This window comes from Panthera onca, chromosome A1, assembly GCF_046562875.1.
Source record: "Panthera onca isolate mPanOnc1 chromosome A1, mPanOnc1 haplotype 2, whole genome shotgun sequence".
Classification (NCBI taxonomy): domain Eukaryota; kingdom Metazoa; phylum Chordata; class Mammalia; order Carnivora; family Felidae; genus Panthera; species Panthera onca.
Genome location: NC_138339.1, coordinates 220891002 through 220917224, shown reverse-complemented (window position 1 = coordinate 220917224; position 26223 = coordinate 220891002). Strand labels below are relative to the sequence as shown.

Genomic DNA, 26223 nt, shown 5'->3' with positions numbered 1-26223 from the left:
CCTAGCAATCTAAGGCTGGAGAATAGGTGTGGCTGTTTTATATTTCAAAACCCGGAGCTTCTAATGGCATTCCTGCTTTAAAATACTAACAGCCATTCTGGTCATTCGCAGTCATGTGCTTCAGCGAGGTATGCTTATTACAGCCATCACCAGAAAGTACTTTAACCAGCTAGGTCCTTTCTCTCAAACCAAAGGTCATGGAAGCCTTCACAATTTAGAATCTTAAACATCACAATTAAGTAGCAGCCATCTTCATTGTTTTTTAAAATCTATAAAATGAAGTCTCAAAATGAGGTTAAATAGCCCCCTATGGCAGGTGAGAAATTATAAACATATACAAAATACATGGAATTACGGTCTTTATCAATCAATACTAAGGGTCTTAAGAGAAAGAAACCCCCACAAGGCCTCGATTCTGAGTCATTTCATTACTTTTTTTTTAAGTTTATTTATTTATTTTGAGAGAGAGAGTGAGCAGGGGCGGGGGAGGGGGGCGAGAGACAGAGGGAGAGAGAGAGAATCCCAAGCAGGCTCTGGGCTATCAGTGCAGAGCCCGATGCAGGGCTCAAACTCATGAATAATGAAACCATGACCTGAGTGGAGATCGAGAGTCGGACACTTAACCGATGGAGCCACCCAGGTACCCCCTGAGCTATTTCATTACTAATAAGCACTACGCTGGGTCTGCAATTCGTTTCTGTGCATTCTAGCCTTGCTTTGTATATTTTGTTTTCTTAGTTAAACTCTTAGGGGCTAATGTTTAAGCACAGCTTGCTGTCTTTGCATAGCTGTGGGCTTCAGAATTCCCAGACTCCCTCCCTCTCACCTCTCACCTCTCACCGCTGTTACCTGCATATCTGCTCTCTCATATTAGCGTACCTCCCCTGCAAAGCCTTCCAGACTCCTGGGTGGAATGAAGCTCCAGAATCACATCGCATCTCGCCAACGTCAGAACAGTCACATGGCCTGTCAATGCTAGTTAGCAAGTCCATATCTCCCCATCAGGTGAGTTCCTTGAGAACTTCAAAAAATTTTTATTTTTGAGTATTTTTACCTTTGACTTTTTATTACCTATAATGCTTTTATTTTGAATAGTACTTAGCACAGGGAAGATGCTTGGAAAAGGTCATATGAATACACAAAAGGAAGGAAAAAGAACAGGAAACAGTAGAGAAAAAAAAGATGAACCCATTCCCAGCGCAATGGTGAAGAGTAACCCATAGGGCAGCACTAGAAAGGCACCAGATCAGAGAGGCTGGATGGGTTCCTGCACATTAGCATTGGCAATGCCATCTGCTCCTCAGCCAGAGTCCCTCACAGGCAAAAGAAACATGAGTACAAGCCTTGAACTGTCAGTCTGAGCAATTCAACACTGCAAGAGTGTTCATCAAATATCACCCACTAGGAGAAACACGGATGGAATCACTAGAGGAACGATGTAGATTTAAATATTGTTCTTGCCTCTATACACAGCAGGAGGGCATGGTCTGTGTCCTCCTACTCACCACTATGTTCCTACAGCCTGTCCAGGGGCAGGCACGTGATAAATGCTCAACAAGAACTTAATGAAATAGTAAACTGAAAGAGAAGTGATTCAGAGGATGCCCCTGGCTGCCACTGCTCTGAATCTGTAGACAGATGAACCGCTCTCTTCCAGGGTAGCCACATGCAGCAAAATGGCCAAGAATTTTACACCTTAAAAAACAAAGCAGAGCTGGCAGGAGAGGGCAAATGGGGAGTGACTGTTCAATGGGTATGAGCTTTCCATTCGGGAAATGGATTGTAGGGAAGGTGGCACAACATTGTGAATGTATTTAGTGTCAATGGACTGTACTCTTAAAAATAGTTAAGACGGTAAATTTTGTTATGTCAATTTTACCACAATTAATTTTTTTTTTAATTTTTAAAAAAGAAACACAGCCATCTCTCTAAAAGTATACCCTTCATAGAGCTGCAAAAGATGTACCAGTTAGAAGACAGCTGTGGATAGCCTGGCCCTGGAGGGTCAGTAAAGGGCATCCTAGGCTGAGAATCCAAGGAATTCACTTGCCCACTCCAACAGGGTAGGGCAGCAGGTTTCCAACCAGAATTCAAATCCAACTTGGACTCAAGGTTTGGAGGAATTAGACTTGGAGGAATTAGAGGGTTTGGAGGAATTAGACTATGAAAAAAAGAAACAAAGGACAGTTTCTGAGCCGTGGGGATGTGGGTAAGTTTACATAACGAAAGGGGATGTTTTCAAAAGATTACTTCGGCAGTAGCAAGCAACTTGGATTAGACAAGATCGAGATTAAAACCTACGAGACCAGTTGAGAGCCTGCTGTAGGGATCAACATGTTAGAACAGAGTGGCGGCAGGGCAGTAAAGAGGAAGAACCAAATCCTAGATACGTTTCTAAGAAGGAATCACAGGGCAGATAAAGAACCAAAGGTAGCTACATTTCCAGTCAAGGAAGCCACGCTGATGATGAAGGAAGATTGTGACAGACCTCCTACACATATTTGAAAAACAAGGAAAGACCTCACAAAGTCAACTAATTTTTCCAGAAAGAGAAGCTGGAAAATCCCATTGATTTTAGTAGTGTGACAGAATAGACATTGAAAGACCTTCTGGATTAAAACAATCAAATGCTGGCTTAAATTGAGTAGAATCTAGTTTTTTCTTTATTGTTGTTATTTTAAAACCTATTTGAAAGTGAAGGATCTGAAGATCCCCAAAACTTGAATAAGGGAGTTTTTAGCAATTTTTTAACTCTTAAGTTTTTAACCTTAAGAGTTTCAATTGGACCCTATAGATCTATAAAAGTATCCATTTTAATGCCACACTGGGCATGGGCTATAAGAGAAAAGGTCTAAAACCTAACCAACATGGGGAATCTAATAAGAAACTTTATTTAAGCCAGGATTTCAAAGACCACTTCCTTGGTACAAGAGTTTATAAGAAACAAATTCCCCCCATGCAGAAATGGGACAGTAAGGAAACTGTCCAGGTAAAAATAAACAAATCAATCAATGTATCACAAACTGGCCCTCAGGAAAGATATTTATCTACTTGCGTGATCTGAGAAGCCTCTAATGGAGAATTTAATTTTAAGTGGTCCTAGATTTATGACGTCCTTGGGCAACCATAGAAGCAAAAGCAAACCCAATCTTATCTCAACTTCAGGGAGACCTTAAAAATTTTCTAAAAAGTTCTATGGAAAATGAGTGGATCCAATTTTTAGAAATAACAAAGCCCACCAGGAAACTAGGTATCAGAGAGAGAGAACCAGCAAAAATTAAAGAGCAAAAAGAGACCACCAACAAAGACTTGATACTAAAATCATCAGAAATAGAATATAAAATAACTACATTTAATGTGTTTCAAGAATAAAAGAGAAGGTGGAACATGAACAGAGATGGGGGTGCCTGTGTGGCTCAATGGGTTAAGTGTCCGACTTCGGCTCAGGTCATGATCTCACAGCTCGTGAGTTTGAGCCCCATGTTGGGCTCTGTGCTGACAGCTCAAAGCCTGGAGCCTGCTTCAGATTCTGTGTCTCCGTTTCTCTCTGCCCCTCCTGTGCTCATACTCTGTGTGTGCCTCTCAAGAATAAATAAAAATTTTTTTTAAAAAAGGAAAAAAAAAAAAGAAAAATGAACAGAGTAAGTGGATTGAAAAAAACAACTGAAAATGAAACATATAACATTACTGAAATAAAATTGCAATGGACAAATGGAACAGATTAGATACAATAGAAGAGAGGATTTATAAACTAAAAGACAAATGAAAAACACTCTACAGGACAATCCACACAAAGACCAAGATATGGAAAATATTACAAGTTTAAAAACAGGAAAGGCAGAGTAAAAAAGACTAGAATGAGAAGATCTAAGATATGTATAACTGGAAGGAACAACATAGAGAATGGGGAAAGAGGCAACAGTTGAGAAATAATGGCTCCGTCTCTGACAGACACTTTGAAATATGTCAACTCTAAGATGAAGATAATCAATGGCAGGAGATTAGCCCGGGTCAGATCAAAAGTTATCCTTTTGGGGCACCTGGGTGGCTCAGTCGGTTAAGCATCCGACTTCAGCTCAGGTCATGATTTCCCAGTGCATGGGCTGGAGCCCCGTGTCAGGCTCTGTGCTGACAGCTCAAAGCCTGGAGCCTGCTTCAGGTTCTGTGTCTCCTTTTCTCTCTGCCCCTCCCCGACTCATGCTCTGTCTCACTGTCTCTCAGGGATAAATAAACATTAAAAAAAAAAGTTATCATTTTCTTTCCTAGATAACTGACCAGCCTACAACTGTAACTCAGCTAGGCTCCCTCTTCCCCTGATGTCTTAGAACTTCAGACAAAGAAAGTATTCTCTAAGTATGAATGTGGGCCTTGTTAGAGAAAATAGGAATCCAATCATGCATCACTAGATCTTAACCACTTTTCTTTGCTGTCCATGTTCTCGTAAGAAACATGCCATACACATTTTTCAACACCACCTCTTCTAATTCAGTGGTGACTGGAAATGCTCCATGAAGACTATGGACCCAAGTTAGAAAAGACATGATTTGGGAAATAACTTCCACTAATGAAATTAAAGAAAGTAGGGCAGAAAATATAAAGTCCATCCATTTTCCTGCCCTACTCTATTTCTCTTTATCCCTCACAAAACACCCTAAGGTGAGTAAGGCAAAGATATCATCATTCCTAGTGATGTCTGAAGGTGCTAGGAGTCTAGAGGAATTAAACAGTTTGATCAAAGTTCCACAGGAAGATGATGGGAAAAGTCACATCAAAAGCCTACTGTCTTAAGTACATCATATGAACCTTATTTGGATTGTGGTCTGAATAAATCAACCATTAAAAATATATGTTCAAATTAGGGAAATTTGAACATGTTAAATGATATTAAGAAATCATAGTTTATTTAGTTCTGCATAATAGCAGCACTGTGGAATGTGGAACGAGCTAACACTTATACTATTAACAGGTAAAGTGATATAGTAATCTATAATTCATTGAAATTGAATCCCAGAGGGGCGCCTGGATGGCTCAGTAGGTAGAGTATGTGACTCTTGATCTCAGGGTGGTGAGTTCAAGCCCCACATTGGACGTGGAGCCTACTTAAAAAATAAAAAATAGAAATAAAAAAATAAAGTGAATCCCAGAACCCCTACCCAACAAAGCATGGAGTGGAGAGATCCATGAAACAAGGTTGGCAAAAAGGTTGGTCACTGAAGCTGGATAACGGGTACATCATTATTTTCATGTGTTGTATATGTCAGAAATGGTCTGCAATTAATTATTTTTTAAAATCTTGAGGTCTTGACTCATAACAACGGTATATATAACTGCATGTAACAGAAAGGGATAGCCTCCTTTGTAGAGAGAAATCATGAATAGAGAAACAGTAGTGGATACAAAATCAAGTAGTACTAAACAGTTTTGTCATCCAGATGGCAATCTGAATTGGTTTAACATCCTTTGTTGGTATTAATAAATAGTTCACAAATGAAACACTTTTTATTTCTAGAGAATGGATAACAAACAATTTCTGGGTCTCTAAAATGAATGAACAACCTAGAAAAAGCCCTGCTTTAAAAGATGTTAACAGCTGAGGCAAATTATCTAGCATATATGTCCAAAAGAAATTGCTACAAACTATCAGAATTATCCCACTAGAAAATTTTTAAAGCTCTCAACACATAATATTCATGTTAAATATTCTCAACACATAAATTACAGTAGCATATGTAAATGGTAAAGGAGACAATAGCATACGGGTTGCTTTGAAGTTAGCAGAGTGGACGAAAATGTCTATTTTCCAGTGCTTAAATATATTTCATTAGGAGATTAAATTCTCCTTACTACTGGAAAACATAACTGGCATAAAAGTATTCAGATTCCATCTTAAATAACCTACATTATTTTGAACATCCATCTGCTCTCCTTTATGACAAAAGAGACAAGTATTGAGATTCTAGATGGAATCATAAAAGCCCTTACATTCTAGCCTATTTTATAAAGTAACTAAGACTAATCGTATTTCTCTCAAATTTTAAATGTATTGGACATGCTTTGTAGTAATACAAAAGAGACATAAAATGGGAAAATCAAAAAGACAATGACACTACATCTTTACTCTGCCAGATCAAATAAACAGAACAGTAGCCCTCTACAATTTTGCTTCATATAAAGTGATGATTTAGCATGAATGGTTGAAAAATCTGTTACCTTGAAAAACCGTAATAGACAGATACCCTCTCCTCCTATAATCAACCTTTCTTCCTGTGGGTTTTTGAGATACATAATGTATACTCATGAATGTTAATAAATCCCATAAATCAAAATCACATTAACTTCCCTTCCATATCGAACCTTCTCCATAAGCACCCATAGAATTTCCTTGATGTATCAAAGTACATGGTGTAAAACAATGCAGATGAACCTACAACAACAAAATTTCTTTATGTGTTGAAGAAAAGTCTATTACTAGAAATAATTCACTCTCTCTTGACCTCACTTGGAAAACATGCTTAAATTTAAGCCACACCAACGGTAAAGCTTACACGCACACCCATTAAATGCACAGAGCAGCCAGAGAAACAGAACCTTCTGTTTATTGGTCAACCCTCATTTATATTTTTGTGGGAGAAGTCAAGTAAAAGTAATAGTAGAAACTAAATTATTTTCTAAAATTCTTTTCAGGAATTCATTAACTTCCAGAAAGATTCCAAAATTCCTACAAATCTTGAGCTAAGGCTGACGAACCACAGAGCCCCTCCACCAGAAGCCATTCTGTAAAGCAAGCATGATATGTACATTATTGCTCTACATAATATGCAGCAGTATCGAGTTAATCCCTGCAAAAATAAACGTCCAAAAAGCTTAGCAGTACCCAATATTTTTACTAGCCAGCATTCTCCCAAGAAGTTACATACGTAATAAAATGAATGAAATCAGCATTTTCTGACTCACACAGAGTAGCTTTTCATGAATGGGTACTTAAGTGTGAAGACGGATTAACTCTGATCTCATTTTAATGAGTTTCTCTTTGTCTTTGAGGGACTACTCCACACAGATGCTCAATCACTCCACTCCATAGTCATTTCAATCCATCCATTTAGGAGGTTTGAGAATGGTGCTGACCCGCACTTCTGTGGGCATACTAAATGCACCAAAATGTAAAGTCAGACAATAATTTAAATAATGTAAAGTCACCTCTTCTGTCCACTAGATTGCTAATTCCTGTCCAGGACGCCTCTGTGATGTAAATGAAATCTGTCCTGGCTCTGCTATCACATTGCCTTTGTTACACTCCCACCGACACTCGCAAGAGCCTCCTGTCTGGTCTCCTGCCTCCTATTCCACTCTTCTCTGATCCCTTCACCCTGCCACTCAGGTACTTCCTAAAATGCAAATTCAACTATGGCTCAACCTTTAGAGATGTTCAACCCTTGTGTGGTCTACCAGGTCCTCCACAATCTGACCCACGTGCGCTCCTCTGGCCCCAGCTGCCCGATATTCTACCCAACTACTCTTAGTTCTCTAACTCAGTAATGACCAAACTTGCTCGGAGAAAAACTAAAACTGAAAGGCTGCCATAGGGTTAAACACAGAGTTGCCAGCTTTTTATTGCGCCAAGGAAAAAAACATCTCAAACAAACAAACAAAAAAACCCTACAATTTGTTGGCACTTTCATTTTACAAAAAGTTAAGAAGGACATGATCTTAGAATTCTAAAATCTGAATTATAGGGGTGCTGGGTGGCTCGGTCAGTTAAGCGTCTGACTTCGGCTCAGGTCATGATCTCACAGCTCGGTGGGCTTAAGTCCCATGTTGGGCTCCGTGCTAAGAGCTCAGAGCCTGGAGCCTGCTTCGGATTCTGTGTCTCCCTCTCTCTCTCCCCCTCCCCTGCTCATGCCCTGTCTCTCTCTGTCTCTCAAAAATGAATAAACATTAAATAAATAAATAAATAAATAAATAACTCATATTGTCCCTTTTTCTTTTTATTTCACCACACACTGGTGAAAATTCTTGCACCAACTTCTTCAGCAAAAACCATGCCCTCGCTCATCATACCGTTATGCCCCCTGCACGCGCTGACTCTCTGATGAAGCATCTGTTTCTCCCATCCTCCTTTTTCACTTGCATAACTAGTATTCATCCTATAACACTCACCTTATAGGGCAGTCCTTTTCCAATTTTAGCATTCATAAGAATAACCTGGGGATTGTGTAAGATGCAGATTCTGATTACAAAAATTTTGTCCTATGGTTCCTTCCAGAAGCATTGTGGTTTGGGGTTTTACATCGAAGTCTATGATCTATTTTGTGTTCGTTTTATATACGTATGAGGCATGGGCCAAAGTTCATTTTTTTTAATATATGCATGCCCAATTGTTCCAGCATCATTTGTTGAAAAAATAGTCCTTTCTCCACCGAATTTGTCAAAACTCAATTGACCGTGTATATGTGTCAGTCTCTTTGCGGACTCTGCTCTGTTCCACTGATCTATTTGTTTAGGCCAAGCTATCACACATGTATCTTGAAGGCTCAAGATACAAAGACAAAAAGTACTGTGTGCAAATGAGAAAGGACCTGGAATGTACCAGACCTCCTTGATGTTTGCCTATGTTTTCTTTCTCCTGTTGTACTGTATCCAATGTCTTTACCAAAGCCTGAGGTAAGTATACTTTGTGAAATCTTGTTGAGTCCTTTCAATCAATTGGCCCTGGGTAACTGCTGCAATGATTTTGCTTTCTGTGATTAAAAAGAGAACACAAGGCCAAAGAACTGGCTGTTTTCCATCTTGCCTAAGTGGGTCAAGGTCAATTCTCTCTTTGTCCTCTCTGCTAGGAATGGCACTTCCCAAGTTATACTCATCATGGCCTTTAGGTCTGCTTTGATTGTAACTAGTTAACCATGGCCAAGATAACGAAGATGATTGCAAAATGGAAGATTTTTCAGTCTAAGGCATGTTTACAAACCGGAGTCCATGAGCCTAAGAGTACACACAGGAATGTGAGCCACAGAAGGCAGATGAAGCTAACACAGTAACCTGAAAATGAGCACAACCCAGCAAAAGCTGAAACCTTTTAGGAAATATCACCAACCACTCAACGGATAGTTGCTGGGCTTCCTGGTACATAAAGGAAGACACAGGTGGACCCCCAGCACATTGTAAAGATCGAAAAACTTCTGGTGGGCATCTCTTCCATTAAGAGTCAAGCTAGATTAAAGCGTACGCAGACACTCCCAGAGTCTGAGGAGTTACACTCCGGCACTGCCCAGACATGCAGGCACCGAACAGGAATGGAGAGTGGTGGTGTGGGTAGCGAAGAAAAGCCTCCCTCGCTCCTACGGGCTGAGAAAGTGAGGTAGCGGGGATAGTAGCAGCAGTAGAAGGAATGATAACAACGGCCAGGGGCAGAATGTTCGTGTCCCTCTCAAAATTCGTATGTTGAAATCCTAACCCCCAGTGCGATGGTGTTAGGAGGTGGGGCCTCTGGGAGGTAATGAGCTCATGGAGGCAGCGCCCTCATGAATGGGATCAGTGCCCTTATAACAAGAGACGCCATCTCTCCACCACGTGAGGATATGGTGAGAAGACAGCCATCTAGAAGCAGGAAGAAGGCTCTCACCCAGAGCCTCCAGGACTGTGAGGAAACCGCCCAATCCACGATAATCTGTTACTGCAGCCCATGCTTACTAGGACGCCACCAGAGTGAGGTTTCTTTATAGGAGACACATTGTGTTTTACTGGCTTTCCTTCATTTAATCCTCACAAAAGTTCTAGGAGGGAGATCCGGCTCTCGTTTCCGTTTTAGAAGTGAGGAACTACAGTGTGCTCACACTAATCTGCCTGTGGCCCCCAAGCCAGTGAAAGGACCAACCAGGAGGTACTCGAGGCAGCCGGACTCTAACGCCTCAGTCTTACTCACCTCTATCTTATTTCCGAAGTTGTCTGAGCACTCTGAGAGAGGAAGAAAGCAGACTGTGAGGACAGAAGGAAAAATGCAGGAAGCTTGCTGAAGTTGTCACTATTTAGATAACAGAAGACAGGAAGCAAAGAAAATGGCCTCCAAGCAGCTACAGCACCTTGCACAGTGCTTCGGGTAGGTCTGGGTTTGATCGCTTCTAACGGGCCTAGAGGGACACGAGACAAACAACATGCGGCTCTGTCATATTCTCTCGGTTACACAGAGCTGCTATTCTTTTTTTTTGTTTAAGTTTACTTATTTACTTTGAGAGACAGAGAGAGAGAGAGAGAGAGAGAGAGAGAGAGAGAATCCCAAGCAGGTTCCATGCTGTCAGTGTGGAGTCCGATATGGGGCTTGAGCCCATGAACCATGAGATCATGACCTGAGCCAAAACCAAGAGTCGGATGCTTAACCGACTGAGCCACCGAGGTGCCCCACAGAGCTGCTATTCCTACAGGCTGGCATGGAAAATAAAGGTCACTTCATAATTTCTCTCTCTTCTAATGTTGAAAAGAATTAGGGCTTCCCTACAGGGCAGCTCTCCATATCTCCCTGCCTTCTCCTCCAGCTCTATGTCTTGTCAGTGTGGACGAAATCCACTTAATCCAACCATAACACATCCAATCACTTTGATCAGTACACACAAAACGTTTTAGCCAACAAGTTCTCCTTGCTCTACTAAATTTATTCTTGGTACTGAATACCTGAGAAAAATCGGCCCCGGATTTCCAGTCTTCAGGTGGTAACAGGTGTTGTAAATTTGCAGAAGTTTAATTGACTCTAATCTGGTTTCATGATACTAAAACTCTGTTTACTAAAAGGCCGAAGTATTACTCCTCCTTCATTTTGAAAAGCATGCAAAAAGTATTTATTACAAACCAGGGCTGGTACTAGAAATACAAAGAGAGTATAAATGGGGTCCCAGCCCTCATTAGCCCACAGTCAGGTTTTTATTCACTCTTTCTCAAAAACACACCTCCAGGGCTTTGCAAGACTACACTATTAGTTCTTGGTGTTGTTATTTACAGAATTAAAACTACATCTCTGCTTGAAAATAAGGGAGAAAGAAGATAATGAAAAAGAGACTCTACAGTTTTTTGATCTCCAGTTTTGAAAGCTGGACTCGAAAATAAAAACATCTTTTTATTTTTTATACCATAAAAAAATGTTACATATGGTAGGAGATTTTGAGATATGATAATAATGACTAACATTTAGTGAGCACTTACCCCAAGCAAAGTTCAGTTCTAGTTACCTTCTGAGAATTACTTGATTTAATCTTTACACGTGTCCTATAGAGATTGGCACTTTTACTATGTCCATTTTCAAGATGATGAAACTGAGGTACAGAGAGGTAAAGTAATTTACTTAACATCTTAGGAATTAAAGGAGCCAGAATTCAAACCCTGCAGCAGCCTGTCTCCAAACTCCATGCTTTTGACAACTAATCCTGTCACTGAGGAAAGAAAGATTCAAATATCAGAATTCTGTAGCAGGTTAAGCTGACTGACCATTGGAAAAAAAATTTCTGGTCCCAGAAACAGACCCAAGTATACAGAAGAAAGATAAATTATACAATAACTTATTGTATAATTAATTATTGGTTCCCAAAAAGTGGACCCTTACCTCACACCATTTATTAAAATAAATTTGTTGCTTTAAAGAATTACACGTGAGTACCTGGAACCAGGATGATACAAATGACTCCCTTTCCTCATCGCTTTTTGTGAAAATGACCCATAAAGAAAATTCTTCACCACCCACTGGGTGCTTAAGAGCCCCATCCACCGACCAGAACCCTTGAGGAGAGTCAGCAGAGGATGGTTTAGAAAAGCCCCCAGTGAGTGGAGAGCCCAATCAGCAGCCAGTCCCTGGGACGTCATCGGCAAAAAACTGCTGCCATTCACCAGTTACTGCGAGCTGGGAGCCCTACGAAGTGCTTCAAGCTGTTAACAAATTTCAAGATTATTATATGCGCCAGTAAGCTGATGTTCAGAGCATTCGACGAGATGCCCAATGTTGAACAGCTTATAAGAAGCAAAGCCAGGATTGGAACACCATGGCTATCACAGACTCAAGCCCAAACTCTGAAGCATTCACTGCACACAGAGGGCCCAAGTCCACCAGGGTTCCCTCTTCAGATCCTGCGGGCAGTTCCTGAATCAGAGCAGAGGCTGGACCAACGTGGGACAAAGAGCTGTGCTGGAGTTTCTGCCTGGATGCCAGGCCAGGCAGCTATTCAGGGGGAAGGGAAACTACTCCAGGCAGCTTAGAGCTGCCAACCGCAACACAAAAGGGAGACTGTTCCGCAACAAAAGGGGGACTCTGCCCTGCAGCTGTCTCCCACTGCCTACAGCTCCATCCCTACCCCACACAGACTACTAGAACTCTAAGCTGCTGCTGAGAAAGTACAAGAAATCTAACTTTTCCCCTATTTTTGCCTATAATGAAAAGAACTCAACAAGGACCCACACAGTCTCTGACAGAGCGTATTTCAGTTACCGATATGGAACAAACCAGACCTCTCTCGGCAGATGGGACAACAGAGATGCCAGCAAAGGAGCCGGGAGAACTCCGATATTTGAATCTGAATAAGCAAGGCAACGGCAAGAAACAAGGCAAGTTTACAGATTTTAAAACTTACATTTGCAGTAAGATTCCGAAGAACAGCGGATCACTGACAGGAATTTACTAGGATGAAAGGTGAAAAGGAGCAATAGGAAATAGGACTTGAAGGTAAAAAGCAAAACTGCAGGCCTCAAAAACAGAAGCAGTGAAATGCAGACCGGCAATAGCAGAAACCAAAGGAGAGCCTGGCATCAGTGTATTCAGTGAGACCTGCCAAAACTCACAGGAAGATCATGAAAAATTGGAAATTACCAGTGAAAGGAAAGCTCCAGAATAACAGGTCCAGAAGCTCAAATATGTGCATAACAGAAATGTTTGAAAGAGAAAATGAAACGGGAGAAAAATAATGATTTGTGTAAAGGAGAAATAATAATTAAGTAAATAATGGGGAAAAAACCAGAACTTAAAAATGAGTTTTTCGGACTGAAATTACTCACTCAGAGCTTGGCTCTGAATTCATCGTAAGAGATCCACACATCCCCAAATTTCTGAATGTCGGGAGGGAACTATCCCATAGACAGACATCTGAACCTCCACCAAGATTTAGTAACAACAGCAAAAAGGAACATGGATGAAATGGACATTGGGTCTCATCTGCCATAATAACTGTTAAAAGACAGCAGAGTAAGATGTACAGGACTCTGAATGGAAAAGACTATGGCATAAGGCATCTAAATTGAGCTAAATTATCAATACTATAATCATCATAATAAAGCAGAAGAAATATGTAAGAATACATAAGAAATATAAAAAATAAAAATATACACTATGTAAGAAAAATATACCGTCCATAAATCCTTTCTTGAAAAAAAGTTCTTTCTTTTAAGTGTATTTATTTATTTCAGGAGGGGCAGAAGGGCAGAGAAAGAGGGAGAGAGAATCCCAAGCAGGCTCCACACCCTCAGCACAGAGCCCGACTTGGGGCTCAATCCCACCACCCTGGGATCAGGCCCTGAGCCGAAATCAAGAGCCTGACATTGAACTGACTGAGCCACCCAGGCACCCCAGGAAAAGAAAATTCTTCAGGAAGGGAAGACACACAAGCAATTGAAAAAATAAATTAAAGAACTCAAGGGGCACCTGGGCGGCTCAGTCAGTTAAGCATCCCACTCGGTTTCAGCTCAGGTCATGATCTCCCCGTGCTTGAGTTCAAGGCCCACCTCAGGCTCTGCACTAACAGCACGGAGCCTGCTTGGGATTCTCTCTCCCTCTGTCTCTAGCCCTCCCCCACTTGCTCCCTCTTGTCTGTCTCGCAAAATAAATAAACTTACAAAAAAAATTTTTCTAAATAAAGAACTCAAGAAAGTACAACATATACAGCAGCACAGACATATAGAAGTATAAAAGAAATAGCAGTGAACAGTACAGCTAAGAAAACAATGCTAATGGTGTTGAAATTACGATAGGAATGTTCAGCAAGGATGCTTAAAGGGACAAAACGTAAAAAAAAAAAACAAATAGGAACAAACATTTCTAACTATTTCAACAAAATTTAGGTGGTAAGAGGAAGCAAGGAAGGAAGGAAGGAAACAGTGTGCTGAAGCATTCATGGTTTATGGGAACTGTACAGATACTGTTCCAATGTTAAATAAGTTCACATTTTAAATGTACCCACAATTAGAACACAAATTAGACCTGCAACTCCCAAGTCACAAAAAGAACTATTTTTCTGCTTTAAAAGAGAGGAAAATTTGACAAAGTAAAAAAGAAAGGATAATAATTTGAAAACCTAACACAAGATGCCAGGGTAAGACCAAACATGCAGTGAATACTAAGGGCTTAAATACCCCTACAAAAGAGGAACATTCACAAATTGGGTAAAAGAGCGAAACCCACCCCCAGGGTTATTAAATGAGGCAACGTTTGCAAAAAAAGTGCCAGGCATATAGTAATTGCTCAAAAAAGTGTATATGAAGAAAGAAATAACATTGTAGGCACTGTGGCAAACCAAACACTTCAAAAAAAGAAGAGAGGAAACTTTACCAGTTTAAAATACCAAAATCTCATTAAAACTTAAAAAAAAAAAATGTTTTTAAAGTCTTATGATGAGCTGACAAGAAAATAAAGGAAATCCTCAGAGGTCAAAAACCTTAAAAAAGCATATAATCTTTGACCCAGAAATTCCACTTGCAGAAACTTATTCTACACTCACATGTTACACAAGTAAGGATTCAAGGGATGCCTGGCTGGCTCCCGTGGTAGAGTGTGTGACTCTTGATCTCTGGGTTGTGAGTTCAAGCCCCACGTTGGGAGTAGAGATCACTTAAGAAAAGAAAAAAAAGTAGCAACTGTATGTGATAGGAGAAGAGAAAAGCAGTGTGTGGTCAATTATGGATGATAGGCTCTATGTTCATTGTGTGCAAAAGCCAGGAATCATATACGTGGGAAGAATGCATACATTCAAGGCAGTTTTCTCAGTTTAGAATGACCAGGGCTGCAGGGGCCCATGGGTGACTCAGTTAAGAGTCTAACTCTCCGACTCTTGATTTTGGTTCAGGTCATGATTCGCAGTTTGTGGGTTTGAGCCCCGTGTCGGGCTCTTTGCTGTCAGCACGGAGCCTGCTTCAGATACTCTGTCCTCCTCTCTCTCTGCTCCTCTCTCTGTCTGTCTCAAAAATAAATAAACATAAAAGAAGAAAAAAAAAAGAATGATCTGGGCTGTAAATAACAGAACTGCAACCACAGTGATGTAAACAAGAAGACTCCCAGGCAGACAGTTCCAGGTTGATCAGTGGCTCACATGTATCTTTCATGGCTGAAGCCCCACATTTCCACCTATCCCCTTCGGGTGTGCTAGGGACATCATGTTAGGCAAACACGAGGTTTGTAAGATTGTATCGATAACACCATACTAAAATTGGAGGGGGAAAAGAGCTAAAAGAAACCTGTGTCCCCTGCTCATGCTCCCTGTCTCTCAAAAATAAACAAACATTTAAAGAAATTAAAAAAAAAAAAAATCTGTGAATAGTGGTTGTTCCAACATGGTGGATCACGGGTGGTTTCTTACTACCTTCTTTCTATGCTTTTTTTGGGCTTTCTGTATTTTTTTTTTAATAAGAATGTAAATACTTGTAATAAACTGAAAACAGAAAAAGTATGTCTTTCAGATGAACTGAAATAGAAATGCTACTGAAGAAAGGGGCTCAATGGCCTCTTGGCCATAATGGCATGGGTACTTTTCTTGTTTTCCAATTAGACTTCTTCCAAATTGACCTGTCACGTGTATGAGTTTTCTAATTCTCCACCACATGCATACTAGTTTTGTATAAAAAGGAAGCTCATGATGTTGTTAATGATTATCCCCTATGTAAGGTGTAACACTTTATAGAACAGTTGCTTTTCATGGATCTTTATTTCACTATTACTATTACAGCCTTTATAGATAAACACAGGAAAATTAAAATAGAAAAACAGAGCACGCTGCAGTGAGGAACCTGACACTGTAATCATTCAAGAGCCTTCCCTAAAATCACATTAAGTCGGGAAACTTAAATCCATTTTTTGCCAGCAGCATTCTCTTTTCACATGCCATCTTTCATAAAGATAATATGAAGACAAATTCATGGTTATAATGCATCAATTTCCAAGGGGCTCGATTTCTTTTAGATATTTAATTAACACCAGTAACCATCTGTGCCCTAAATCTACTGTAGACAAAATGAATGTTGAGAGACCAAAGCAGGTCAGAGAAACCTACGCTACCCATTTGGTGGGCTTCAGTGACTTCCTCCTGTTAACCTTCCCCCCACGATGAGGTAGATGGAACAGTGTGAGGGACTTCCCACATGTGCAGTTTAATCTATTAACTTCAGAGGCATCTTTCAAGACTAACTTCTCCACAGCTTAACCCTAAAAATTTGGATCTCACAATTTCAATTTCAAAACTGAAGGACACCTGAGAAATAATCTAATAAGCAAACTCCCCATTTCACACACAAGGAAACTGGGAGTGTACGGCTGAAAATCATCACAATGGATCCCTGTTACAAACAGAAATGTTCCACTGAGCACACAGAGGTCTTTGGAAGAGGTCTAAACCCTGCAAGCAGTTTTTTTTTTAACGTTTATTTACTTATTTGGGGAAAGAGAGAGCGCATGAGCACGGGAGGGGCAGAGAGAGAGAGAGGGAGAGAGAGAATCCCAAGCTGGCCCTGCACTGTCAGCACAGAGCCCGATGCAGGGCTCGAGCTCACAACTGGGAGATCATGACCGGAGTCGGTATCAAGGGCCAGACGCTTAACCGAATGAGCCACCCAGGCGCCTCTAAACCCTGCAGGAATTTATCCTGCTGCTCAATCTTTAGTTGTGATCCTGTTTGTTAAATGCTGGTCAGTCCGTTTCTAACGCTCTTTTTAGATACTATACATCTTCAAGTGAGAAAATTCTATTCAGTCCAACATGGTGGGTACACTAAAGCAGGAAAGTGCCATCTGTGCGGCATGAAGTGCCCTGTGAAGTCATTCTCCCTCCTCTTCCCCCTCCACAAGGAATGGAAATTAAGCTCTACCTTTATGGTTACTGTCGCTGTCTTTACTACCGTGACAAGAGTCACTGAAGACTGTGTAAACGTCAAATTGTAAACAAAAAATTCACTGAAATAAAAATTTTTATTAGGCGTGTTTCATTTTGTTTTAGGCCCTGCCACATTAGTCACATGAATTATGAAATGCAATATACTTCATTATACAAAGTTAAACAAACTATAAACATCTACGATGTTAATCATCAATCAAAATTAATCGTTGGAGCCACTGGTGGAGAAAGAGGAAGGAGCTATTTAATGAGCCTGGCACGGTAGATGAGGCTTCCTGTATTTTTCTGTGTGTTGGGATGATCCTTACGAGCCCTCTAGTAAATAGACACGAAAAACTCTGCCGTACACAGAAGTAAACTGAGGCTCTGGGAGGTGAACTGATCCAAGCCTCGCAGGTAACAGGATGGGCATCTCCAAACCCAGTCATCGCTCTACTGCACAAACGCGGCCACAAGTTCCGACAAAGAATGAGAAAAGATGAAGGTCCTACAGCGTGGAATTTACATTCTAAAGACACACTCGGGCCTCACATCCTCACCTATTTAAGAGTTGGAGATTCCAAGCGTAATTCGAAAACATTAGTTCCTCCCTCAAATCCTCGCTGTGAGCTCACTGATGTGGCAGCAGGCCCTGGTGGCGACTGGGGTGGGGGTGGGGGGCTGGCTCTGGGCCCTCCAACTGTGGTTGCTACTTTATTTCACCAAAAATTCTTAGGCAGACTTACTCCTGACTGTGTGAACGCTGTCTGACAACATTAAAACAATCAGACAGAAGTAACTTGCTGGAGTGTGAAGCAGTAAATGCTACATCAGGTGAAAATTCCCTCCGCTGATATCGGTTTCCTTTTCAAAGTCCTGGCTCATCCGTGCCCTGTCAGCATTCCACCCTCAGCCAGGGCTGGCTGTGCTCTGAGCCGCCTAATCTTGGCTGAATTCCACAGGATTTTAGTTGGCCTCAGTAATATTTTTGCTTAGCTCTCAAGTCTGGAGATACTTCTTCTAGAAGTGATTTTCCTTTTTGCTCTGAACTCCTGAAAACCCTCCAGACTGAGGAAGACGTTAACTGACTCGTATTAAGAAGAGGTACCAAATTTTAGTGGTGGTTGCCATGGGCTGCAGTGGAACAATTTTGCTTTGCATATTAAAATACCTATTTGGGTGGGTTTTTTTAGAAGATTATTACTTTTAAGATCAACAGACACATTTTTTTCTCTGTATTACATAACAGGCTAAAAGCTACGTTTGATTTTTTTTTCTCTTTATTACGTAACCGAGGCTAAAAGCTGCGATCGTTCAGCTTTGCAACCAGATTAAACTCAAGAAACGTGAATTTTGCACCCCAAACATTTACACAATCAAGTGCTAGATACATGTGCCCTTAACAGAGGAGGAAACCACCATATCAATACCAGGGATACGTGTGGTTAAAGTGCTGTTCCGCCAGAATATACTTGACCAGAAACCGCTAAGTAAAGTTGGAATGATCGAAGTATCCAGAACCCTACCACCTCTCACTACCTCTGCAACTGTAGTCCCAAAGCCACTGCCACTGCTCCTGCTGCAATGGGCTGGCCTCCTAACGGGTCCTCCAGCTGCTGTCCCCACTCACTCCCACCCAGCCCATGGTCGAGTTTCACATAAGTCAGTCGATCCCATTAAACGAGAGTAAACTATATTCCTCTAATCAAAACTCTGCATCAGCGCTCTCCTCTCAGCCACACTGGTCTATGTGCTGAGTGTCAGGAATATTCCTGCCACAGGGCCTTTGCACCAGCTTCTCCCTCTGCCTGGAAGCCCCAAGGCTAGCCCCTCACCCTTTCAAACTTGGTTCAAACATGGCTCTCTCAGAGAAGACTTCTCACCTTCAGTGAGGACTGCCCTGGCCATTTCTTTGCAAACAATGGAAATTTAACCTCCCTCCAACCCATAAATACCTGCAATCTTGATCCTTTTACCTTGCTCTAGGGTTTTTTCCATGCTGCTCATCTTTACTTATCCATAATAATTATTGTTTATTTCTCCCCACAGGAATATAAGCTCCACTGCGGCAGGATCTTTGCTTTGTTTACTAATAATCATCCCCTGCCTAGAAGAGCACCTGGTAGAGTCAGGAACTCAACTAACATTTGCTGAACACACGATGAATTAAAATAAGCAGAGTGAAAGTGGCCTAATATGGGCACATGAGGACCCAACACACAAGATTCTTGCCACTCCCAGTGATGAATGGAACCGGAAGAGCGAATCAGGAGTCACGACAGTACAAGCAATAGCTCACAGTCCTGGGCAACAGAAATATAAATATTCAGGCAAGAGTACTCTAACACAGGGTTAGAGTATCTCGGATGAAATCTGAACTTCTGCTTTTTAGCAAATTCATTCTATCAGAACCCAGCAGTAATCTGTGCACAACAACCCCAAGAAAAGTGTGTGCGTGGAGTAGGTTCGATTAAATGCAATCAATTTTACCACGGAGTGGTTTCCCCCAATCTGATCCTTTCTCTGATCTCTCATCTTTATCACATTATCTCCAAGCAGGGTTCAATCACTTCAAAGACGGGTCTTGAAAGGAGTATTAGGGGACAGAAGGAGCACCGTCATTTAATTATGTCTCTTTATTCTGTTTCTTTTATCTTAAAAGCTTAGGGGACGGGAGGAGACAGTGAAGAAATTACATCTATAGATTTAAAAAAAAAAAGGGATCCAACCCTTAAAAAAGAGCTGCCTGTAATGACTGTCCATTGTGGAAAAGACAAACATGAGATTGATTGAGAGGACAGGAACCACAAAATATCCAGAATTTCTAGAGGGAATGAGAAAAAGCTGGAAATAAGGCCATTACCAAATGTTGACAGGATATGCATTCCTACAGGTCTGTACTGTGTAAACACACACACACACACACACACACACACACACACACACACACACAAACACACACACACACACACACAAATATATCAACTTCTACAACAAAGGCAAATCACAGGTGACTACTAAAAATGGGTGAAGTTGATGAAAGCAGGCTAGGTCCGAGGACCCAGAGCAGGTCCCGCAGGACCAACCAAGAGGATCCTTGGCTTTGCACGGGATGAAAATCAAATGTGAGCCGAAAGGAAGTGAGAGCAGGGTTTACTGAAGACAGAGCAGATACAGACGGAGCCTGTGGGAGATTCGGAAAGGAAAAAGGGTACGAGTCTCTGCTTGGGATCTGGAGTTTTTATTGAGGGTGCTTCTCTGGTGCACGTATCTCTCAGGCATCCAGGAACTGGCCGAACAGGGACGGAGGCTCAGGTGTCTTCCATAAGTCACTTATGCCCTGGAGCCAGGGGTCTTGCTGTCAAGGTGTCTGGAGTCAGTGGTCTTAAAAAGCATTCATGAGACGACCTCTCTTGGACACCCTTAGATGTTCTCTATTGTTCTGGAAAGACTCCAAAGAAATCATTAACTCCTTTACACGGTAGACATACATGATGGTGTGTGTAAAGTGGGGGTGCAGGTCCTAGGAAGAAGAGAAGCAGGGAAAGAAGTAAAGGGAAAAAACCCAGCTTTTTCTTTCATGGGGTCCCTTCCATTTCCCTATCTCAAAGAGATTTAAAAAACCATTGCACTCTTAGGCAGGATTCCAGGAGCTTGAATCAACTCAATGAATCCTGCTAACAACTCCTATGAATTAGGTGCTATGATCATGCCCATTTTAGAGATGAGGAAGGCAAGGCTTTCCTGTCATTCTCCCTGCTCCTCCTCCAGCCTCCCTTTCATCTTCCTAATAGAGGGCTTGGTACGTTGCCCACTATCTGTTTTAGCCAGTACTGCCCTGGTTTATGTCTGTCATTCTGGCCTAGGCGGTAACAACACCCACTTTCACTTCTTTTTTTTAATTGTAGGAAGAAAAAACACCTAACATGAAACTTACCATCTTAACCATTTTCAAATTTACCTTTACTTTTAAAAGGGTCCTAGTTTAGACCATAAATTATCTGATCAGCCTTGTCTACTTTAACTTCTCTACGGTAACTCTTTACTTACCTGCCTCCCTGACGGAACTGTGAGCCTTTGGAGAACAAAACTCCAGCAGAGTGCCAGGCAGACAGTGAGTAAATGTTTAATAACTGAACAAATGAATAAAGATGTTATTCTAAAATCCCTCCTTGGTTAATGTTCATTTTACAGAGGGAGTCGGCCCTCTACCAGGTTCAGAATTTGAAACCTGTAAATTATTCCTTACGTATCTGAGACACATAATGTAGCTAGAGAAAGTGCCAGTGGTCTACAGAACGTTGTAAATGTGTGTTGCTGCACAAAAGAACAGTCATTTACCCACCGGTGAGCCGCCGCAGGAGACAGTGGCTGCAAGAAAATGTGTGTGGGCTTATAAATATTTGGACAGATTCACAAGCCTGGAATAAAGAACAATAATAAAAAAAACAAAAAGGGTCTCAAAACAAAGACAAGAAAGTCAAGTGCTCCACTTAAACACTCTTTTAAAATTCAAATATTATCTTTGGGGATGCGAAGCTCTGCACTGTCAGCATATGGCCTCCTGCAGTGAATCACAGCACAAACATATTCTCAGTTAATCCTGTACCTTTGTGAAGAGGGAAATAAGGACCTCCAATTTCAGTAGAATTTCATAAACCTAAAACGCAGTATTTAATGTGAAGCTAAACAACCCATCCTTCCCTCCCTCCAACCCTCTTCCTCTTTCTCCCCCGCCCCACACACATATACAATGTTCTCTCTCTCTCTCTGTCTGTCTCTCTGTCTCTCTCTCTCACACACACACATACACACACACACACACACACACACACACAATGTTCTACATCAAGTTAAACTGAACAAAAAGATAAAAACAAAATTGAGAAAAAGAGGATAGAGTGTGGTTTTTATTGATTTAAAAACAGAAAATCCCACTACATGACTAACAGTTTTATCAACATCATAATACTGAAGTTCTGTTCGGTGTTTTTAACCTGCACCCAAATTTTTAAGTCACTGGTACCACTTGACCGCTTCGGAACCAATCTAATCTCTGTATTTCTCCAGATGGCAACTGTCACTTGGGCCCGAGGAACCCAAAAGGACCAATCTGGCCAGCCATCACATTGCATACTTTAAAACTCACTCAGAGTTGAGGCAGCTGCCACTCTGTTCTTTGTAACTCTAAGATGTGAAGGCCAAAAGATATCTTCGATTCAGTATAGTCTTAATTGCTTTAAAGTCTGCTGTTTCCCAGGTGAACAAGGTCCCTTAATTCTTACAGATGTAATGAAGAGAGTATTTTTGAGCTAGTAGTATACTTGCATTGAACATGACCAGCCCTCAAGCTCTCAAAGGTATCTGTTCGCCTGGGCAAGGCTTCTGTGCTTCTGTTCCGGCAGAAATGTAAGAAGGGAGGATGGGATGAGAGGAGAGAGACATGATTTTGCAGCAGGAATCGCATGCTTTACCCAGAGAAAACATTTTTTTCTAAATCACTTCAACTTTAGTAACACAGGGAAGCCAACAGGACTTGATCATCACGTTTTATACACGAGGAAAGTTCTAACACGAGGGAAGGGAAGTTCTAACCCAACGGGATGAGGAAAAGGGGACAGGGCCTGGTCCAGAGGGAAGTGGGAAAAGAGGAAAGCCAGAGTCAGGAGAGGAAGTGGGGGAGGTAAGTGTGTCCTATCCCCCCCTCTTGAAAGGTGTGCTCACAGGGTGAAAGAAGGAAGGCCTCTGCCATGCTTCCAGTTTAGGATTCTGGGCACAGACTGCCTTGTGGGCCATACCACATCGATTTGGTCTGGTCAGTCACATCCAAGTAAACTGTGCTACAGCAAAGTCAGACAGAGCAACGGCTGGAGTTTATCATTTACCTCTGCAGCCCTGACTTGTCTGTTTCCACGAGCCCCAGAAAATCCTGCCTGAATAGGGTGAGACAGAAATGAGCAGTTGCAGATGGGGTGGGCTGGACAGAGGGTCACGGGAGTGCCCGGTGAGGGGCGACGTGACGCCTCTACAAAGACTGTAGGGGACCAGATCACTAGGCCAAGAGCTGGCTGAAGGATATGGCAGAGGCCCAGAGGGGAAGCATGCCCGTAAGAGCCAAAGTGAAGCGGAGCCTGCCAGGAGCACGACCAGGCATGACCGAGCATGACAAGCAAAACAGGAGTTCGGCAGCAAGAGCTTTCGGCGGCCGGCTCCAGGGAGGGACGCCCTTGCTCAGCCACCTCCAGTCCAGGCAGCTGCTCCACGGCAGAGCCACGAGGGACCCGGAGGTTACCAGGTGGGTTTACAGATCCCATCCACTCCCCAGCCCACCCCTCCCCTTCACCCAGATGCCACCTTAGCGAGGTCCGCGGAGGAAAAGGAAATCCAAGCACCAGAGCACCTGACATGGGTAAAAGTGAGCATCTACCTAAAGACTACTTAAAGTTGTTGCATCAGACTAATTTCACTGGATTAAGCCATATTTAAGCTGCTTCCCCCATCGACTTCCATACTGGGAAGGGGCTTGTGAGGAAGGTCAGCCCAAATGATTCAAAAATAAGGAATCATTCTCTCCCCCTGCGGGTCCCGTAAGTCACCACTGTTTCTTCTCGCCCTTACCTCTGAGTGCCCACAACACGAGGCAGAGCGAGGAAAACAGTCCCCAGTCCCACTGGAGGGACCTCAGTCCCATTACTTAATTGTGGAAGAACACCTTCTGGAGTTCTTCTTTATTTGCCTGTTGGGAAAGGCAGAAGAAGGCCCAACACGGTTGAGAAAGAAAAGAAAGCCACAGAAAGAAAATGAGGCATGATTTTTTTCATACTTGGAGCTCTGCAGCTCACCCTTACGGTACGTTTTTTAGAGAAGCAAAAGGCATCACATATTTTGTTCACTTCTCTAGCCTTACCAGAGGTGGATAAGCCCCAGCAATCCTGTGACCGCTGCCTGACCAAAGGTCTGTGGCGCTGCTCACTCCCTCCTCAAGGCACCCTCTTCCGGCGTTCACAATGGCGACAGGCAGGGAGGCGGCACCCCAAGCCTTCATGCTTTGGCTCTGGCAAGCCTCCCATCTTCTACAACTGTGATGTTCTGTGTTCAGGGGAATTCCAGCAACATTCTGTGAGAACGGGGATTGGTCACGGGCTGACGCCGTCTGCTAACAGTTGAAGGTTTGGGGCACGTCATGAGCCAGAGCAGCAGGCACGTTCCCTTTATACAAGGTAAACAGGCTGCACGCACTCTACCACAGGAGACCCTTCCCACGTCCACTGATGATTTCGAGATCCAATCATTAATTGTAAATCACAAAGTTCTCCCGGTTAGAGACCAGCTGGTGCATCTGGACCGAGTCCGCCCATTAAACCCTCCATCCACCTCCACAGGCATTCATACAACTAACATTAATGACACACACTGTGGAATCCCACAGTGATACACAGTAGAACGAGATACAGTCCCTGCCCTCAAGAAGCTCAGAAGCTGGCAGCCGAGACGGATTTGCTATTAAAGCAGCATCCTGCCAACTCCTAGTTTACCATCGCTATCACCAGTACTAGAGTCAGAGACCGGCCGTCCATTAGCCGAAAGCAAACTTCTAGTAACAAGGTAACACGTGTCCTAGCACATGCTAGCACACGGCATGCGGGAAAACGTCGACCATCTCCCCTGTACTCTCTTTACTGACGCTCTTAAGGAAGTGCTGTCAAAACGCAGCACTACCCAGGTGACCCAAGGATAGCAAGACAAACTTCTGTGAAATGTGTAGAGTGCTTATCGCTCGTACTTGAGGGGCAGCCCAAATTTTGGCAATAAGGTGTATTTCGACACCAGCCAGGGTCTGACCATTCTCCTCAGAGGAGTTTGATTTCCACAGCCAGGCCAAGGCTGCTGAATGACTATAAGCAGGTGAAATTCACGGTAAATAGACAAGCACGAGTAGCTTCATCTTTTCTAATCAAGCTTCTTTAAGTAGTGCAAAGACTTAGGAGCGTTTTCTTTTTTTTTTTTTTTATTTTTTTTTTTAACGTTTATTTATTTTTTTTTTTTTTTTTTTTTTTTAAATTTTTTTTTTCAACGTTTTTTATTTATTTTTGGGACAGAGAGAGACAGAGCATGAACGGGGAGGGGCAAAGAGAGAGGGAGGCACAGAATCGGAAACAGGCTCCAGGCTCCGAGCCATCAGCCCAGAGCCTGACGCGGGGCTCGAACTCACGGACTGCGAGATCGTGACCTGGCTGAAGTCGGACGCTTAACCGACTACGCCACCCAGGCGCCCCATAACGTTTATTTATTTTTGAGACAGAGAGAGACAGAGCATGAACGGGGGAGGGTCAGAGAGAGAGGGAGACACAGAATCGGAAGCAGGCTCCAGGCTCTGAGCAGTCAGCACAGAGCCCGACACGGGGCTTGAACTCACGGACCGCGAGATCATGACCGGAGCCGAAGTCGGACGCCCAACCGACTGAGCCACCCAGGCGCCCCTTAAGAGCGTTTTCTATCTACCAGCTAGAGAAGTAAGAAAAATAAAACCAATAAATCACACACATTAGCTTGGAAATTTAAGGCCTGGAATATCAGCCTACTTCTCAAATAAATCAGGCTGTGGACACATTTTTTTGAAATTTCTGGAGATTCAACCCACCATTTTATTTAAAGTGACAGGAGAGATTTTTCTACTTCCCTCCCCCAAGATCCTGGGAGAAAGATTTGTCTGTCTTGATCCATCCCAAAGAACTTATGGATGTGAAACGTCTGCTCATGTATGAGATGACAGGATGGAAAAGAGCTGAGTCCTTCTGGGAAGTAAAAATAAAATCATCCGAGGGAATGGGGGACCTGGGTGGGTCAGTTGGTTGAACTCACGGTTCCTGACTTCGAGCCCCGTGTCGGGCTCTGTGCTGACAGCTCGGGAGCCTGGAGCCTGCTTTGGATTCTGTGTCTCCCTCTCTCTCTGCCTCTCCCCTACTCTCACTCTCTGTCTCTCTCAAAAAAAAAAAGAATAAACGTTAAAAAAATTTTTTTAAATGATTGAGGGAATTAAGGGGAAAGGAAAGAAAGATCAGAGGGAGGAGGAAGAGAGCAACTTTGCTCTATACTACACGACGGGTATCACAATAAAGAAAGAA

General features: G+C 42.4%; 1 protein-coding gene and 1 long non-coding RNA gene across 7 annotated transcripts in view; one reads left to right on the top strand and one right to left on the bottom strand.

Annotated features, from left to right (window-relative positions):
* Positions 1-26223, bottom strand: part of WDFY2 (WD repeat and FYVE domain containing 2) — a 183182-nt gene that overhangs the window by 122465 nt on the left and 34494 nt on the right. Inside the window, exons 3-4 of one of the 5 annotated variants that reach the window (XM_078433989.2) lie at positions 24006-24215; positions 20235-20549 (exon numbers count right to left, since the gene is read on the bottom strand). The exons of 1 other annotated variant lie outside the window; for it this stretch is intronic. In XM_078433989.2, coding sequence (XP_078290115.1) covers positions 20484-20549; positions 24006-24215 — 276 coding nt within the window. In that variant the 3' untranslated portion in view covers positions 20235-20483. Of the gene's footprint in view, positions 1-5757; positions 5782-20234; positions 20550-24005; positions 24216-26223 lie in introns of those variants that run through there. 3 more of the 5 variants (XM_081795289.1, XM_078433984.2, XM_078433980.2) reach the window with 3 other exon arrangements.
* Positions 272-19594, top strand: LOC144613083 (uncharacterized). Of its 2 annotated transcripts, none has more exons than XR_013550387.2 (3): positions 272-316; positions 875-1005; positions 19148-19594. It is a non-coding gene; the product is annotated as an uncharacterized LOC144613083 (long non-coding RNA). The 2 variants fall into 2 exon arrangements; XR_013550391.2 differs by lacking the exon at positions 19148-19594 and adding an exon at positions 6685-6942.